The sequence below is a fragment of the Clavelina lepadiformis genome, chromosome 1 (assembly GCF_947623445.1).
Source record: "Clavelina lepadiformis chromosome 1, kaClaLepa1.1, whole genome shotgun sequence".
In the NCBI taxonomy this organism is placed as follows: Eukaryota; Metazoa; Chordata; class Ascidiacea; order Aplousobranchia; family Clavelinidae; genus Clavelina; species Clavelina lepadiformis.
Window position 1 is genome coordinate 23,528,523 of NC_135240.1, and position 16,291 is coordinate 23,544,813.

The window sequence follows — 16,291 nt, forward strand, 5'->3', positions numbered from 1 at the left end:
CTGGACTGTTTTTATATTTTGTCTTGGACATTGACTTCGTCCAAGGAGCGCGCAGGTAATTAAGCAGCTGCACTTCTAGTTTACCCATTCAACACAGGCACGCAAGGCATCATAACGATGAAAGTTTGTATTCTAGATTTAGACCGGGCTAGTTGTTTCAGTTAAAACATTTCCTCTATTGTGCTTTTTTGATTTTTTTGTGCGAGAGCAGATATTGTTGTAGTTCCTTGGCAACAGCATTTATCAATCTTTAATCCAATATAAACATACGTTCTCAAACATCGTAGGTTTTTGTGTAATCTGACCCCAAAAATATAAAGTAAAGAAAGGTAATAAAAGAGAGAGTTCTTTCGCACAAATGTTTTAACCATGCTTGTGATAGTTTTCTAAAAAGATATACGGCTGTAACTACGTTCCCACGTAACAACTAGCCCCGGTCATCCCTATGCCAACCACGAGTAAATAAGTCGCTGTGCGGTCTAGTTAAGCGACTTTGCTGAGGGGACGTTATGGTTTAGCCTATTTACGGCAAAGGTAACTTTAAAATGTAAACGACTTGGTAACTCAGATAGGATCCTAAAAGTTTTGACGAAAGAATACTTTTCAGACAAGTACGGGAAGAAAAATGAGGACTTGACTCATGAAGCTACTGTACTTAACAAGAAATTTATAAATTTTGTTCACATTTCCAAGTGCATGATAGACATAAACTTGTTTTAAGCAGCCGGGATCATAAAATGTTTTTAACACGGAACCCTAGATATTTTTCTCATTTTCGTGGACCACTGGTTCAAACTTTTTCCTTGCTTCTAAAAATTGTACTCTAGTAGAGTAGAGTAAAAAGGCAAGTAAGAAAATTGTTAAAAGCTTGTTCCCGACCGAAAACCGTATTTTTTATTTTTATTGAAGGTTTCTGAAACTCGGGACCAAAATCAAACAAAAACTTTTTGAGATTAGTTCACGTAAGCTACTCTCAGTTTAAAAGCATGGAGCAAAGGAGAAAGAATTTTCAAGCCGTTACTATTAATAAAGGTTTCTTCACTTACAAGCAAACATTCGCAACGGATACAGTATTTTAATGTCAAACAACAACAATAGCCTAAGAAAAGGTATAGGTAAAATCACATCGCTTAAAATAACATCAGTAAAACCTAACAGTAAAAAGGCATAAAGAATCAAATGATGTGTGTTTTGCACCAAATATTCTTGTGTGCCCTACTGCAGTATGCACATTATAGTTTTAGGATGATTGACGGAAATTTGTCTGCATTTATGGCAAAAACATAACCGTGAGAGATACATGTAGTGTTGTGGTTTACAACATATGAACATAATCATACTTAAATAATGGAGTAAAAATTGCAGTTTTCTAAACCTTAAACACTATGGAGGTTGATTAGACGCCAAAAAATTCATTAAAATCGTGATCAGGATATTTATAAACAAGTTAACGTTTTCAAGCATTCTGAGGTTCCATCTGAACTCTTAGGTTTTTCTTCTTCATTCAGCAATTTGTCTTCATTGACACCAAGCGTGATACAATCGGTTCTACTGCTGTTTATCCTGTTGTTAAAAGTTTGACTTTAACAGTAGGCTACTAGCTGTAGTGACTTTTTTTTCAGTCGCAAGACCGTTATAACAGAATAGTTTGCAGTTTAAAAATTAAGACTAGCGATATTTCTAATGTCATTCCGTTGCTTGCATCAGCGTATGAAGACAAATAAAAAGGTGCGGTCACCACAATCGTCCTAATGATAGTTAAGTTATTCCGGCTATCAGGTTCGTTGTTACTGTGGTGATTGCTTCTATTCTAGAAAGAACGTAAACTTTATATTTTTGGCAATCGACGTAACACTTACAAGGCTTTGGTAGTTTTTCCTTGCTTGCGAGATTTATAGACAGTTTCAGCCTCGTCCATGGTCGAAGGCAACTTTAGATCTTTTGTCTCTGGGAGCCTCGAAGCTAAAAAAGCGGTTCCTAAGGATACAGCACCCAGCGCGACCTGAAATCCAATTGAACAAATTTGTGAAAACAAAAAAAAGAACGTTTAGGTCTACAGTTTTTCTACAAAACCGTCCCGAAGTACGGGTACAGTAAGATGATTTTATGATCCTGAATATTGGAAAAAAAGTTGATTAATTATTATAACACGGTTACCGGTAGAAGCCACGAAACAACGTGTTGAATTTGTATGAGAAACGGTGCCGCAATGCTACCAGCTCTGCCGCCCATGGAAGACACGCCTACGGCTGTATTTCTGCAAAACGCGGTACTGTAGTTAGCGATAGTTCGACCACTTTTTTAAATTACTAAGTTATATCCTAAAGGAAGTTTACTTAGCGTTAGTGAACCTTGCGGCCTCACCTTATGCTAGTCGGAAATAGTTCAGCTGAGTAAAGAAAAAGAAGATTGAATGATCCGCTGATGACAAACTTAGCGATGAGGTAGATCGCAACCTGAGCAATTCCGACAGCTGAAAATATGAGATAAAGATTAGAATTATGAGATAATAAGGATTAGTGATCTTAGTTCGGTATAGTAATAACGCAAAGATAGTAACTAAAAAAAAACAAGTAACTAGTTTGAATTGCGACAAGGATAGTTATAGCTTGACACTTCATTACAAACAAATTCGCGCTTGATGTGACCTGAAATAATAAGTTCAAACTTGAAAAAATAAATAGGGCAATCTGTGATGTTTTGGTCTCTGAAACGCACAGCTGTTCGTAATACTGTACAAATTTTGTAAAAAATAATAAACAGTGACGCCCAAATATAAACAGACCAAACATTAACCTATGACATTTCTCTGGCACGAACCAGCAGACAAGAACATAAAACATTGAACCCAATGCACCTTCTGTTTTTCCAAAGATGTGCGCCGTAATCTCTGCAAGAAGAATCAGTGATCCGGCGATTAAGAGAGAGATAACGTTCGTACTTCGCCGACCTATTCTCTCTACAACCGGTACCACCAGCAAGCAGGCAACAAATTCGACTAACCCACTCAGTCCGTTGTTAAGGAATGGGTTTCCAGTCCAGTGCCCAACGTTAAACGAAAGGCAAAAGAAGACTAAACTGAACGTAAACGTTTAATACTGTTGCAACTATGTGGCTGTAAGGAAAAGTAGAAGATTCTTGAGAAAATTCTTGAGAAGATTCTAACTTGATAGCTCAATTTCCTCGACTTAACTTACCTTTGCACGAACCACAAAGTAATTACCGCTACCAGCAAACCAAACACACGAGGCCGCCGGCACAGCTCCATGGGTGTGTAAGAGATTCTTCTTTTGCCCTATAAAGTATACAGACCATCATTATATGACATAACTTTTAAAACATCTGATATTGTCATTATTCGTTACGAATGCAAAAATCGAAGAATGAACGCATTGTCAATGTGAAATGGTATTAAATTTAGTCGTTAAAATGAAGTCTTATTTAACTTACTACATCGTGACTTGACGATTCCGCATTTTTCCAAACACTCTCGTCCAGTGTTCGGCTGTTTTTTTGTGCCATCATTCGGCAGATTTTCTTCGCCTTTTCAGTTTTTCCTTGCGAAAAAAGCCATCTGAAGGTAAAAGTCCCACACTTAAGCTTCGGTTACACGACTTCTCTCAACCCCATACGTACACTTTCACAAGTCTCTCAAAATATGCCAAACGTTTACCTCGGTGACTCTGGTATGAAAGGAGCTAGAAACAAAAAAGGAGCGAACGACAGAGCCAGGGCAATTTGCAAGGTCCTCCAGCTACGAAATGCGAGCCCCAAAAGGGAAAGGAACATGTACCCGACCCCGGAAAAGACGCCTACCTGCATCCCAATCCAAGGTCGATACTTTTTCCCAACTATTTCAACATCTAGCAATACAATGAGAAGTCTTCAGAAGTTACATGTCGGTAACCTTAATCATACCAGCTTAGACTTAACTCGGTCTTTTAATTTAACTTATTGATTCAATAAAACGCAATTTTGTTTGACATCTTTAACTTAAGAAGCTTTCATATATGTATACATAATTAAATTTATCATCTCCGAGGGCTTAACACAACAGGCACCGTTGCACACAAAGCTCTGATGTTCACTGTTTAAGTCACAACCTTTACTTCCTGTATTTGTTACATCACCAGAATATTTTGAGTGTTTTATATAATTTTAACCCCATATTGAAAACCTGAATTCTACTGAATAGCATATAAATTATGAAGTTCAATTCGCATGCGGGAGTTACATTTACTTCCATATTTACAGTATGAAACTACGCCAGCATCCAATTTTACTTAATATAATGGATTACTTAGGACGTGAATATAATAACCAGTCTATTAATACTTACTGTAAACGACCATTGCAATTTGTATGGTAACAGCTAACGCACCAATTACACAGCGAAGGGCGGCAAAGACCACAAAATTTGGGCTAAACGAGCAGGCAATTCCAATAGCGGTATTCAAAAGGCTCGCAAAGGCCATGGTTGGTATTCGACCGTATCTAAAATTCAAAAGTACAGTATAGAGTGATTAAAGCCTGTAAACACAACGTAATACAGCGTACAAAATGAAGCTGCACAGTGGTTAATTCTTTGCTTGAAATCCGCTTGGTCATGCTTTGCCAATCACGCCCGTTTTATAATTTCATTTTACAATTTCCGCTCACTTACCCGGGATTGCGTTCCTCTACTTTATTAGTTTGTTTTTTATTTGTATATTCAAAAGTTTTTTTAAGTATAAAAAAAACGTTTTACCTTTTAGAGAAGAATTGAACTGAAAAGTGAACTTGTCGCGCGAAGCAAGGGATCATTGAAATAGATTAACACGAATTTAAAAGGCAGGTTACAATTTAAAAATTTAAAGCAAAGATAATGCAGTAAACGAACGTGTCCGAGCTGCACCCGCGCTATGTTTTTTTTATAAATCAACCAGTGCTTTGAAGTACCGTGTTTAACACGGACTAAGTAGCTATCCCACGCTGTTCTCAATCGCGCAAATGTCAAGTTCATTTTTACCTGTCAGCTATCGACCCGCCTACCAACGAACCCAGTAGCATTCCAAAGCAGAAAAGAGCTGTCGCCAGTGAGTTCAAGCCTTCTCTTTCGCACACCAGATTCCACTTAAAAGAAAAATATTTGTTTTGCTATTTCACGTTCACTTCTTAACAGAGCTTGAAGTACAGCATCGATACATAACAAACGTATCATTGATAGTTAGGTTAACCTCTACTTATGGAGGTGTTCGTGATGTTTGCTGCAGTAATTAGGGCAATACCTCCGTAGTGACGGTTTCTTGAAATTGACTTCTGTCGTAATAGTAGCCGTCAGTGCAACCGGTGATTTGTGCCGTTTGATTTTTTGTTTTGCTTGCTGAGCTCCTGGCATTTCGAAACCATGAACTGTCATTGTGACAGCTGACGTTACTGCACACGTATCTTTGACACGCGCTATAGCCCTATTTTGAAAGAGCAAAGAAATATGGTTTCATTGTTTAAACTTTACAACAACAGGTGTATGTCATGTACAGCTAGGCTAGAAAATTGCATAAAATAACGTAGTTTCGCGGGGATCTCGCGTACGTTTGCGATATGAAAACATCTTCAAAAGCATTTACTTTACGTCATCGTCAATTATAGAGATGTGCCGCGATGACGATTAATCGGGTTCGTGCGAATCCGAATATTATAACGGTCGACACGAATTAATCCCGAATCTATTCGTATCAGCAGCAAATGATAAAATTTCGTCAAAACGTTGCCAAATCTTGCTTGTAACGTGACGTAATTGTTAGAAATAGTCGACCAAATGGCAATTTGAAAAGCAAAATTTTCAAGTAATTGACCTGCAGCAAGAAAAATAGATTTTCATTTCCTATCAAAGTCGATAAATTTATAAGTAATTTTGTGTTCGGGTTTGCCTTTGTTGGTATTTGCGTTCGCACGAAGCTTCTGCACAGGAGATATTCGGCAAATCTATTCGGGTTCGTATCGGTCCATCCCTAGTCAATTATGGGGATATCACGTATCATGCAGTAAATGTGATACCAGGCTAATAACAACAACTACTTCTAATATAAATAATGTAAGCGAAGGCGGCAAACGTGTCCGGAAATGATGTATAGACCGCGAAACATCCGTTCATCAAAGCATAGGTTGGCTGTGTAATAACCTGCTTGTTTTTCTCGCATGGTATGAACGCACTCGTCACCTCTTCCGCTGTTATATTTCCAACTTCTATCTGTCGGTCGAATTCTGGAATGGCGCATCTGCTTTCTCCATGGTAGCCTAAGATTGTTTTGCAATTTCATTAAAAAAACAAGACCTCGGTATAAACGCAGCGTTGAAAAGGACAAGAAATCCTTAAACGAAGCGTTTGTGATACAAAAAAGTTTTTTATCGTTTTGTGTTTCAAGCTTATTCAATGCGTAAACGCTTAACATTCTTGTTTTAATTTTGCATTTCTAGACGAATCTGTCGGCTTGTGAATGTTGGAAAGTTACCCATCAAGACAAGCGATAGACATTTATTACAAAAGGTTTCCGGATAAACTGGCATTTTGAAGGATATCTCGAACAAAACTCGTGTTGGTTGGTTTTATTGGCTTGAGGCGGATGGAAACGTTTCTAATCTGCTGTAAGCAGTAAATAGCAACACCCATTGACAGTGCACTTGAAAGTCGCCGTAAAACGTAGGAGGTTATCGGTTTGACTGGTAATAATTGTCCAGGTGTATCTGTGCCATTGTTCGTGCGAGGGTATGAAACCACTACATAATTCATTGTCTTCGAGCGGCTGACCTGGTGCCGACCCCGACAAAATTAAGGCTAAGATACACTTTAGAAGTGAATCGGTCATATTGCCCATGATTTTTCACATCTTTGTCGGTATTTTAGAATATACGATAAATATCAAATAAATATAGGAAATTCAAAATAAATAATACAAAATTTATACGCGCATTTTTACAAATACGCTTGCCGAATTCAACGCAGGAGCCATGACCATGTCTATCCTTTTGTCAGTTCAAAATACTAAAGAAGGAATATGCCAAAAGCATACAAATATGTTACATAAACATTGCAATCGTGCATACAGCAGAATCGACATGCCGACAAGTGTCTGTCATAATAGCCGCTTCTTCACTGAATTTTGCAAAATTTGGAAAACATCAACTGCTCTTACCTAAAAACACCACTGCCGACAAGTTGGATCCTATGGGAACCATGCACCACGATGTAGCCAGGATAACCAACAGCTGGTACCTTCCAAATGAACCAATTTCCTTGAGAACCACGTCGAAGCTTATCATCGTGTTTGCTTGCACTACACCAACCACCTTTACAACCTGAATGCAAAGGTGAATTTAAATAGTTCTCCCAACCGGTATTTCTACTCAACCACTTCTACTACATCCTACAACCTCTTTGCTGCGCTATGTCCTATTTTAAAACAGCTAGAGCTCCGCATTGGTGTTGCTAACACTGATCACACCAACAGTCAAGATATATGTAGCCCATTTACAGCGCAGCAACTATAGCGCTCAGCTGACTACGTAAGCTCTTTATACCTAACATAATACTGATGATGCGAAATCGTTGCGCCGTAACGAAAGCGGTCTTTGTCTCTCATTGCCACGTTTGACGTCGTAATGTCCACTATACAGTCAACTAGTCTATAATGGTCAGGAAACTGATCGTCTGTAGTGGGCACCTTATGCGTAACCAAAACAAAAGCAGCATCTCTCTAAAACGTCTTTTCAGGGTTTCCAGTGTGGCTTATTTTGCGGCTTTGTTGTAATTATACACACAAAAACTACTAAATCAGTTGACCAAAATAATCACAAACTTTCTGTCTTTTCTGTGATAAATTTATGCACTTTATAGATTCTTTCCAGGGATATCAACACCAATTATTAAAAAGCTAACAAAAGATTCTTAATTATGCATCGACCTACAACCAGAAGGTGAACTAAAAGCAATGAATGCTCATCCTTGTAAAGTGTTTTTTACTGTCATCAGTTTGTGTGAAAATAGGCTTTCATGAATCTCGCCATCAAATCGTTTTCTGACTTTGTCATATTTTGTGCTGTGAATTTTATGGAAACGAATTCTTTCGTGCTGTTTCCCGAATTCTGGTAAACTTCATTAATTCAATTATGTATTTTAATTTTTTCTATGTTTACCGGCTCGATGTCGCTGTAGTCTGTCTCGGCCCTAAAATGAGACTATTAAGTCGAATGCCAACAAGTATAGGTAGCTTGACAACACAGTTCACATTCACGTTTGCTGTCATAACCGTCGTGTCTGTTTCATTGTAGGGAATAATTGTTCACAAAAACTTTATCGTAGTTCCAAACTCATAACACTTCTTGCCACACTTATACCCTACAGGCCTACACACTTTTCTGCTGATAAACCGTTATGTCCATGATTGTTCAGTAATTTTAACTTTCTAAATCTCAACTCCTTCACCAGTTTTAAAACAAGCTTTTCATTTCAATACAGTTTTCCGTACCTTTGCTTAAGTGTCATTATAATAATGTAAAAACAGGTGAATCTCTGGGATTACTGAAACCGTTTCATCGACATATCATAAGGTGAGTTTGGTTAATAAACCTGGAATACAAAACACAGAGGTTGCATAGAAAACCCGGTAAGTTGATTGACAAACTACTGTTCATTTATCTTCGAAAGGTGCAAATTCGAGCATAATTAATCCGGTATAATTTCCGGTTTCTGACAGAATATTAGCTCAGTCTGAAATGCAAACGCGAAGAGCTTTTACTGAAACCTTACGAAATAATGCATAATTATGCACTTTTGGTTATATTTGCGTAATATTTAACTACGGTTTGTATTTGCGCAAAAAGTTAGTAATATTAACATTATTTTAATTATTATATTATTAATTTTGCTATATCCTGTTAATGAAAATTGTAGGTTTAAAACTTTATTTATAATTGATTAATTATTATTATTTATGTATATTTATTATTATCACTTCCAATAAACCGATTAATCAAAGTTACCAGTGGGATGGTTGCATTGTTATTACTGTACAATACTATTTCTTCGATAAGCAAACTGAGTGCAGTGCACATCAGCTTTTATTCAGAATACGTTTTGTAATAAAACTTCTATACGCACGTTCCATTTATATCATAGCGATAAACTACACAAAATCGATTACACATAAAAATCATACAAGGAACTTACAAAGAAACGCACATTAAGCACAATGAAATCAGAAAACAACATCAAAAATTACATTGTAACTGCGATCAATTTCCAAAATGTTGTAAAAATCACTGTAAACGAATGTAAACGTGTTGGGTAAAGGCTTGGAAAAAGTACTTTGAAATAAATTTTATCTTATTTCACCTTACAACGCTGTCACTGTGTTTTACACTAAAAGGAATCAGTTGATAAATCCGTGATGTACTTCCACTGTGTTTCATAGTTTATTTTTGTGTAAACCTATAAGTATAACATTATTTATTTTAGCAATATTGTAGCTTAAAATATAAGCAACACGCCGAAAATAAATTCTATAATCTGTAGGGTGTTTGTTCAAAGGAATAGGCCTGGTGCGTGTAATAAATAGAGAATTTTCATATAACAAATTTAACACTGCAAGTAATGAATGTATCTGGGGGTAATTGTTGGTTATATATTATAACGCTGTCACTGCATAAGAGTTATGCATATTTGGTTTAATGCATACTGTATATGTAGCCTAAGCCGATGATACCGCCCTCTCCAGTTAATCAACTACTGAAGAAACTGAAGAAATACTCTATTGGGACTTCTCATACAGTAGGCAGCTATTTGAAGTCTTCGAGGATAAAACCACCTATTTCTAATTCGTAGGCTCTGTTTTCCATCTTAGCAATCGCAGTATGTCCAAATCAACTTACTTACGCATGTGCAAATGGATTCCTTAAGGTGGCGTTAGAGAAACAGAACGCACTCATAAATCGATTTCATTCATCGTAGTTGTACAGCATAGCTTATGTCGTCATAAATATTGTTCTTATTATCATATCAGTTACACTTACGTAGTGTGTAATGTGTATTAGGAATCAAAGTATTCATTACGTATGATATCAGAATTTTCCAATACAGAAAAAGTTATCTTTGATGTCAGCTTGGCAGCTGCGAAATATGCTCGCGTAGGTTTAAGGTCAATCTACTACAAGCAACTAATCAGCAAAATAGCTTGGTAAATGCTATTTGTTGTCACTTCCCAAGACGGATATAATAAAAGTTGCCTGAATGAAACAAGGCGGTACTCACGCAATTTAATACAGCAAAGTAAACACTGGACACAATGGGGATGGAATTACTATGAATACTTCACAAAGCTCAAGAAAATCGGCTTCATTTTAAAGTAATGACTGACCGCGCTTTTTTACCAAGGCGCAGAAAGGGGGGCTACTTTTGCGGTATACGTAACCTTGCGGCTTTGTGTTGATCTAACAGCCTATTTAACCAAAGCTAAACAAAACCTATTCGTAGTGAAAATAAATGGTTCTTTGCCGTGTTTTATCAGTAATAGCTGAAATAGGTCAACGGTGAGTCACTGTCAGCTTGTTTAATTTACTGATAGGATTGTCTGTGTAAAAAGATAATTTTAAGCAAAGTCGATCTTTCAAAATATTTCAAATTAACAAGATAAATAAAAGAATAGAGTGACCATTTCACCGTCAAAAGGTCACGTAGTACTTTATTAAAGACGGTAGGTTAGGTCAGGAGAATGGGTATGCAAAATGTCGATTTAAGCTATTTAGGGTTTAATTGAAGTTAGATTTAGATTAGAAGGAAGATTTTGGTTACTATGTTATAACATTTAACTTGGTCAACAAGAAATCATGAAAAATAGCTTTGAACGTACAATTTTTTCCAGTGAAATAAAAGAAAGCTAAAAATAGACTTGCGATGACTTGTGTTGTCAGTGAAAATAACGTTCAATTAAATTGTGTCATCCGTAATGTATATTTCATGGAAGAAAAAACTTAGGTGAAACTGAAATGAGAACAGACACCGACTTAGGGTCATGCATGCGTGCTATAGGTTTGGGTAGGAATTTTTAGAATTTGAAGACTTCGCACGCGTCTGCAGGCTATTGTTTACGCAACAAATACCCCATTTCCATTTTCCGTTGATCGCTTTGATGCTTTCTTCTCTGTTCAATAATGAAGCTCATAAAATGTTAGGGCTATATGGCATGGTATATAGGTTATATTGTCGAACTAAGGAAAGTCTTCGTACGTTTCAGACTCGGCAAAGATTCCTCACTATGCTCAGTCCCGGTTAGCAAACTTTTGATTACGTGGATTCCTATTGGATACATTTTTAATGTTTCGTGGTGTTGTAAATTGAACTAAAATAAGATCGGAGAACCACTTGCATAAGTTTCCTTTATGGATCATCTCGCATAGGCTGGTAAAAGTTTCTAATCACATTGCAGAGGGTTGACGCATTCAAACTCGGCATTGGATTGATAGGAAAATTGTTTTCTGTACAAATGTTTCTATTGACACGGAATCGAACATGCTTTTGGTGTTCGTCTTGCTTGGTTGAGCCGCGGTCCCAAGAAAAAGTAGATACAATCGAAGCCATCATTGAGCTTCATCTGGTCAGAAAATCGAGCAATACTTGAAGGCGAACTTCACGCGGCCAATGCTGGTCGAGCAACCTGGAATTTCACGTTTGCAGTCATGCGTAACGGTGTAGCATTATTTGAAAAACTGGTTGACCAAGCAAGGTCTGGCCCTGTCACTATTCACTGGGGAGCAAGGCTATACTGATAAGAAGTGTCACTGCGTTAGTGAAGCTGGAAGTTGTAAGGCGTAACAGGGTTAATTACCTCGCACGAAAAGATGTAATTGCCATGTATAGACCGCGATTAAGTTAGAATAATTTGTCCTGTCGATAAACTAACGTACCTGTACGTTTGGCGGCGAAAGCTGAAGCTAAGAATTAAAGGTCTGATTCAGGCTAAACTAGTGTCAAGCGCAAAACTACGCTTCTGTTAAACTGGCCAGTTCTGTATTTGCTACGATATTTACAGTCGATTTGTAATGAAGACAACTCGTGGACAAAAGGATTTGCTTGTGGGCCCAGAGCGCAAAATATCTTGCAACGTTAAGAGCAATGATAATGTTAGAAAACATTGTATCGAGGGCAAGTTTGAAAAATCATTGTTTTGCTTTTTCCTGAAATACAGCTTTACCGGTAACCTAACCTAACCTAATTCTAGAGCTTACGGAAGCTCCAAGTAAACATATTTATTTGTTGGCCCCTTGGAGAGTCTTGGAGCAAAATTGAGTGCGCCTGTTGAAGGGCATCTTCAAACGTAAAGTGCAAATACAGGCGGTTTTAGAGCAATCTTTCAAACGGAACCGCTCAAACCGCAAAAACGTTTTGTCGGCCAAACAAAGGTAATATGTTGTGGAAAGTAAAAAATAAATCTGTGCTATTTGTCGAATTTATAGATATTTCGACAGAACAAACGCAACTACCGTTATCGTCGATTGCATCAACGGTGTAATTTTTCCCCGGTTAAGGTCAAAGTTGCGTTATTTTTACAGAGTTAGATTTGTGCTTAAATATTAACCACAACGTCAGTTACTATACCTTTAAATTAACTTTTTTATCACCTTGTTGGCCTGATATTTATCAATAAATAGCGTAATGAGAAACATAAGTGGGTTTAAATACTTTACTGCGCTTAGCTGAAGGTGTAACAATGCGGTCTTCTTACTATTTCATAGAGGCAATTACGATTTGATGATCACGTATAAAATGCTGAAAACCGCAGAATTTGTACAACAGGTGTTCATTGAATTTATTTCGTATTAGTCTCTATGTTGTGGAGGATGCTACCTATAGTTAAAATTGTCACGTCAATTGCCTTTTTGTCACGTCGGCCCTGTGTTATTTTTAAAAGTCAGAAACTTTTGATTGATTACGTAAAGATACTTATGCGCATGACTGTATAGGATGTTGTAATGTATACGAAATCTAAACATTTTATAAAAATGGCATTTAAATATCGATGTATTTGTTTTTTGTGTATCATTAAGTCACGAAAGAAGAGCTTCGTATAATCGCTGACGATAATTATAATTGGAATGTGATAGGCGAGTGACATACGATATTTGAATGAGATACAGATATACCAAATCGGCTGTTTGGCGAAAATCATTAATAATACCTTGTCCTAATGGCGTGATGTAGCTGACGTAAAATAAGTAAACAACAGGCGGCTGATATAAGAACAATCGCCATCCTGACTTAAAGGATCACACAGTTTATGCAGAGAATGTTGTCCCTATCGTACTAGCGATATGCTTAAAATAGCTTTTAGGGTGTTGCTCAGCAATAGAGTTATCTGAACCTTAGCTGTTACTGGCATATCTCGCATGCTTTCATGACGACTGCCTGGTGCAGTTAACGAAGTGGACAATCGACCTCAACTCGTAAATGTTATACAAAGAAACTCTCATAAATGTCAGTAAATTCTCTTTTCATTGAATTTTATTTGCAGTTGTCGGCCCATACTGACCGATACTAAGGCCATTTACGTGTAGTTACATGCAGCGGTAAATAGTTTATTTGGGCTGCTATAGTGCTCCTTTTATTATACTTAATCTGTTAACGTTATACGAGCTTAAAATTTTGCAGTAATATTATTCAACCATATTTGGTGAATATTTGCGAATGTATGCTGGCGATGTGATTTACAGCACCAAGCGTGGGACCTAAAATATTTACGGTAGCTGTTTTGGCGCTTATTCGCTTATACCTGGCATGTTTGCGAGCGGAATTTTAATAGTTCTTACGAAAATGCAAAATTTAGTTGTAATCTGCTCTTCTCAAGCGTTTGATATGAAAACAATACAGTACGCATCACATAATCATATTCACTATTATACTTTACGACAATGCAGTTTCAGGTATAAGTTTGTTCGAAGGTTTTGCTTAACTCGGTCTGTTTTTAATGAAATATTTTGAAGATTGCGCCAAGTCCCGTGATTTCGCATTCCTCAGCGTGATATCAGCACAGCTTTCTGTTTCTTCAACCAATTTTCTCTGACGCATTGTGCCCCGGGCGCCGTAAGTGCTGCATGGCTTAAACCTGGTTGCCAGGTAGCTAGACGTGCTGTCTTCTTTTTATTATAAGGGTCTAACATTCCGCTCAAAAAATTTTTTATCCCGTTAGCGAAACAAGAAATAACTCTTGTCTTGATGCATATCGGCGTACTTCAACCCGTCTTTGAAAATTACTAATGGCATCAATACGAAAAGTTAGTGGCTTCATAACGCTCTGCTAATGTAGTATTCGGCAAATAACTTTTTCTTCAAGCGAGATTGTGCTGTAATTTCTATTCTTTTGTAAGTTGAATAAACTTTCATTTCGACTGGTACTTATTTTACTTATATGCATTTTTATAAGAAACCCTTTATACTGTGAGAAGGTGTATAAAGGTCTGTTTCCGGAAAGCTAAGAAACTCTTACATTGGTGCAACTCAAAGTTAAGACTTTCATGTAAAAAATTGGTTACTTGCTGTATTTGTTTTAAAGGCGACATGTCTAAAATTGTATGATTCGATTCAACGCTTTACCGTAAATTTTAATTCCGTTTTTTTTTATTGAAAATGGCTAATTTCGCCTTTACTTGTGAAATATGGCTTAGAACAAGTTCATGTCTTGGTAAATTGAGAAGCCCTGCAATTAAACATAATGAAGACAGTATGCAATTTTGCCAAGGTACCCCTAAACCATCACTGCATTATAATGTACTAACAAAATGGGCCAACGTTAGCGTGTGGCTAAATGCCGAAGGTGAGAGTACTATTCCATGTTTTCTGTAAGCCATAAAATCAGATTAAAGCATAGTTGTCACGCTTAAGAACTCGTCCGCAATATAATGAAATTGCGGAACGAATGCGCACGTCGCACGTGGTTGGACACTCTGTTTTGCCTTACTGCAGTAATGCCTCTTCCACGTTCTACAGTAGCTTGATTTGTCGCTGCTTGCGCAGGCTGTATTGTATATTAGTCGTTTAAACTCAATTTATCCAATTTAGCTGCGTGGAGTTTCGTATCATTGAACCAATTTAAGGCAGTTTGAAGTGGTTTAAATTACAGAATTTCCATTTCCAGCTTCCGAATGTACGTGTTCCGTTGGCGGTTAACGTGTGTCGTGAAGTCGTGTCAATCGTGTTGTGCGCTGGACCCAACACTCAAGCGTTGGACAGATGCTACTTTAAAACGTGACGATATTTTAAGAAAGCTGGTGCTTGGGTACCTGGAGATGCCGTCCAAATGTCAGTTAATTCCGCCGGTGACATCGGTTGAGTTAAAATAAATAAACAAAAACTCTATCATTAAACAATGCCCGACGCGTTCCGTTTTTTCTACAATTATGTTGTGACATTTGTCTGTCATTTATTTCCCCAAACATGCGCAGTTGATGAAACTATTGTTTTTGTCGCAACAAATTGTCGGATGATTTCATCACAAGAAAATGCACACAACCGTTCACGCTTTTGTCAAATGATGCAGAAAACATATTCCGATTTATTTTCTGCTGGAGTTACCGTTTCTTGAAAGTTAACATTTTAGTGCCACCATTTTCACCAATTTCGGAACCTGTTGGGTTTCTCTCTCAAGTTCGAGGTCATGACTCATGACACATACGCACACACCAGCCAACCCCGCTTTCTTCACCATGCATGATTTAGCGTAATAAGTAGTAACTAATAAGCAACAAATACGTGAATTTTGTAATTTAAAAGAATACGTGTACCGTCAAATACCAACACGCAATTTTTAAATATTGTGTAGGTTATATTTAAGCGTCTCGTACCAATTTTACAAAACAGCATTTACCAGGGTCATAATGTTCGAAATGATGTAAAGTTGTACTGGTATATATAATACACGTGATCGTCAAGCAGGAAGCATTTGGCTATGAGCGATATATTGCAGTGTGTGTCATCTACGATTTCCTGCCCATTAAATTGCCGACTTACTGGGCTAAGTTGGAAGATGAAGAAATGCGATTGTGTTTAGACAAACAACTCACAAAATAATCTATCTCTCAATTTTTGTTTAAATGTGAACTTGAGACGGGCTAAAATGCTTTGCTATCTTTCATTCTTATCAAACTCGCCCCGGGCAGCCAAAACAGAGAACTAAACGGGGTTCGGTAAAATATTTCGTAACATGCACGCACAAAGCACCTTGTCCAGTGCATTACCTCGTGTACTCTTCTTCTAGAAGAAACCATA

The 16,291-nt window shown here is 37.3% G+C and overlaps 1 protein-coding gene across 1 annotated transcript; it reads right to left on the reverse strand.

The window, feature by feature from the left end:
- Positions 1-1,059: 1,059 nt before the first annotated feature.
- On the reverse strand, positions 1,060-7,393 carry LOC143464512 (solute carrier family 22 member 4-like). Its single transcript, XM_076962353.1, has 13 exons — positions 7,173-7,393; positions 6,161-6,276; positions 5,268-5,447; positions 5,009-5,112; positions 4,340-4,494; positions 3,674-3,863; positions 3,451-3,574; positions 3,198-3,295; positions 2,858-3,078; positions 2,365-2,473; positions 2,158-2,257; positions 1,860-2,002; positions 1,060-1,563 (listed from the first exon to the last, which is right to left on the reverse strand). The coding sequence occupies exons 1-13, from the start codon at positions 7,297-7,299 to the stop codon at positions 1,437-1,439; spliced, it is 1,794 nt and encodes a 597-aa protein (XP_076818468.1). The 5' UTR covers positions 7,300-7,393; the 3' UTR covers positions 1,060-1,436.
- Positions 7,394-16,291: the final 8,898 nt, after the last annotated feature.

What these genes read in the sequence shown, in the direction of transcription:
- LOC143464512 (XM_076962353.1), bottom strand. Translation starts at nt 7,299, where the DNA reads ATGATAAGCTTCGACGTGGTTCTCAAGGAAATTGGTTCATTTGGAAGG. An exon ending in CATGCGAGAAAAACAAGCAG is followed by an intron (nt 5,448 to 6,160) that starts GTTATTACACAG and finishes CTTTCAAAATAG; the next exon opens with GGCTATAGCGCGTGTCAAAG. An exon ending in AAGAAACCGTCACTACGGAG is followed by an intron (nt 5,113 to 5,267) that starts GTATTGCCCTAA and finishes TTTTCTTTTAAG; the next exon opens with TGGAATCTGGTGTGCGAAAG.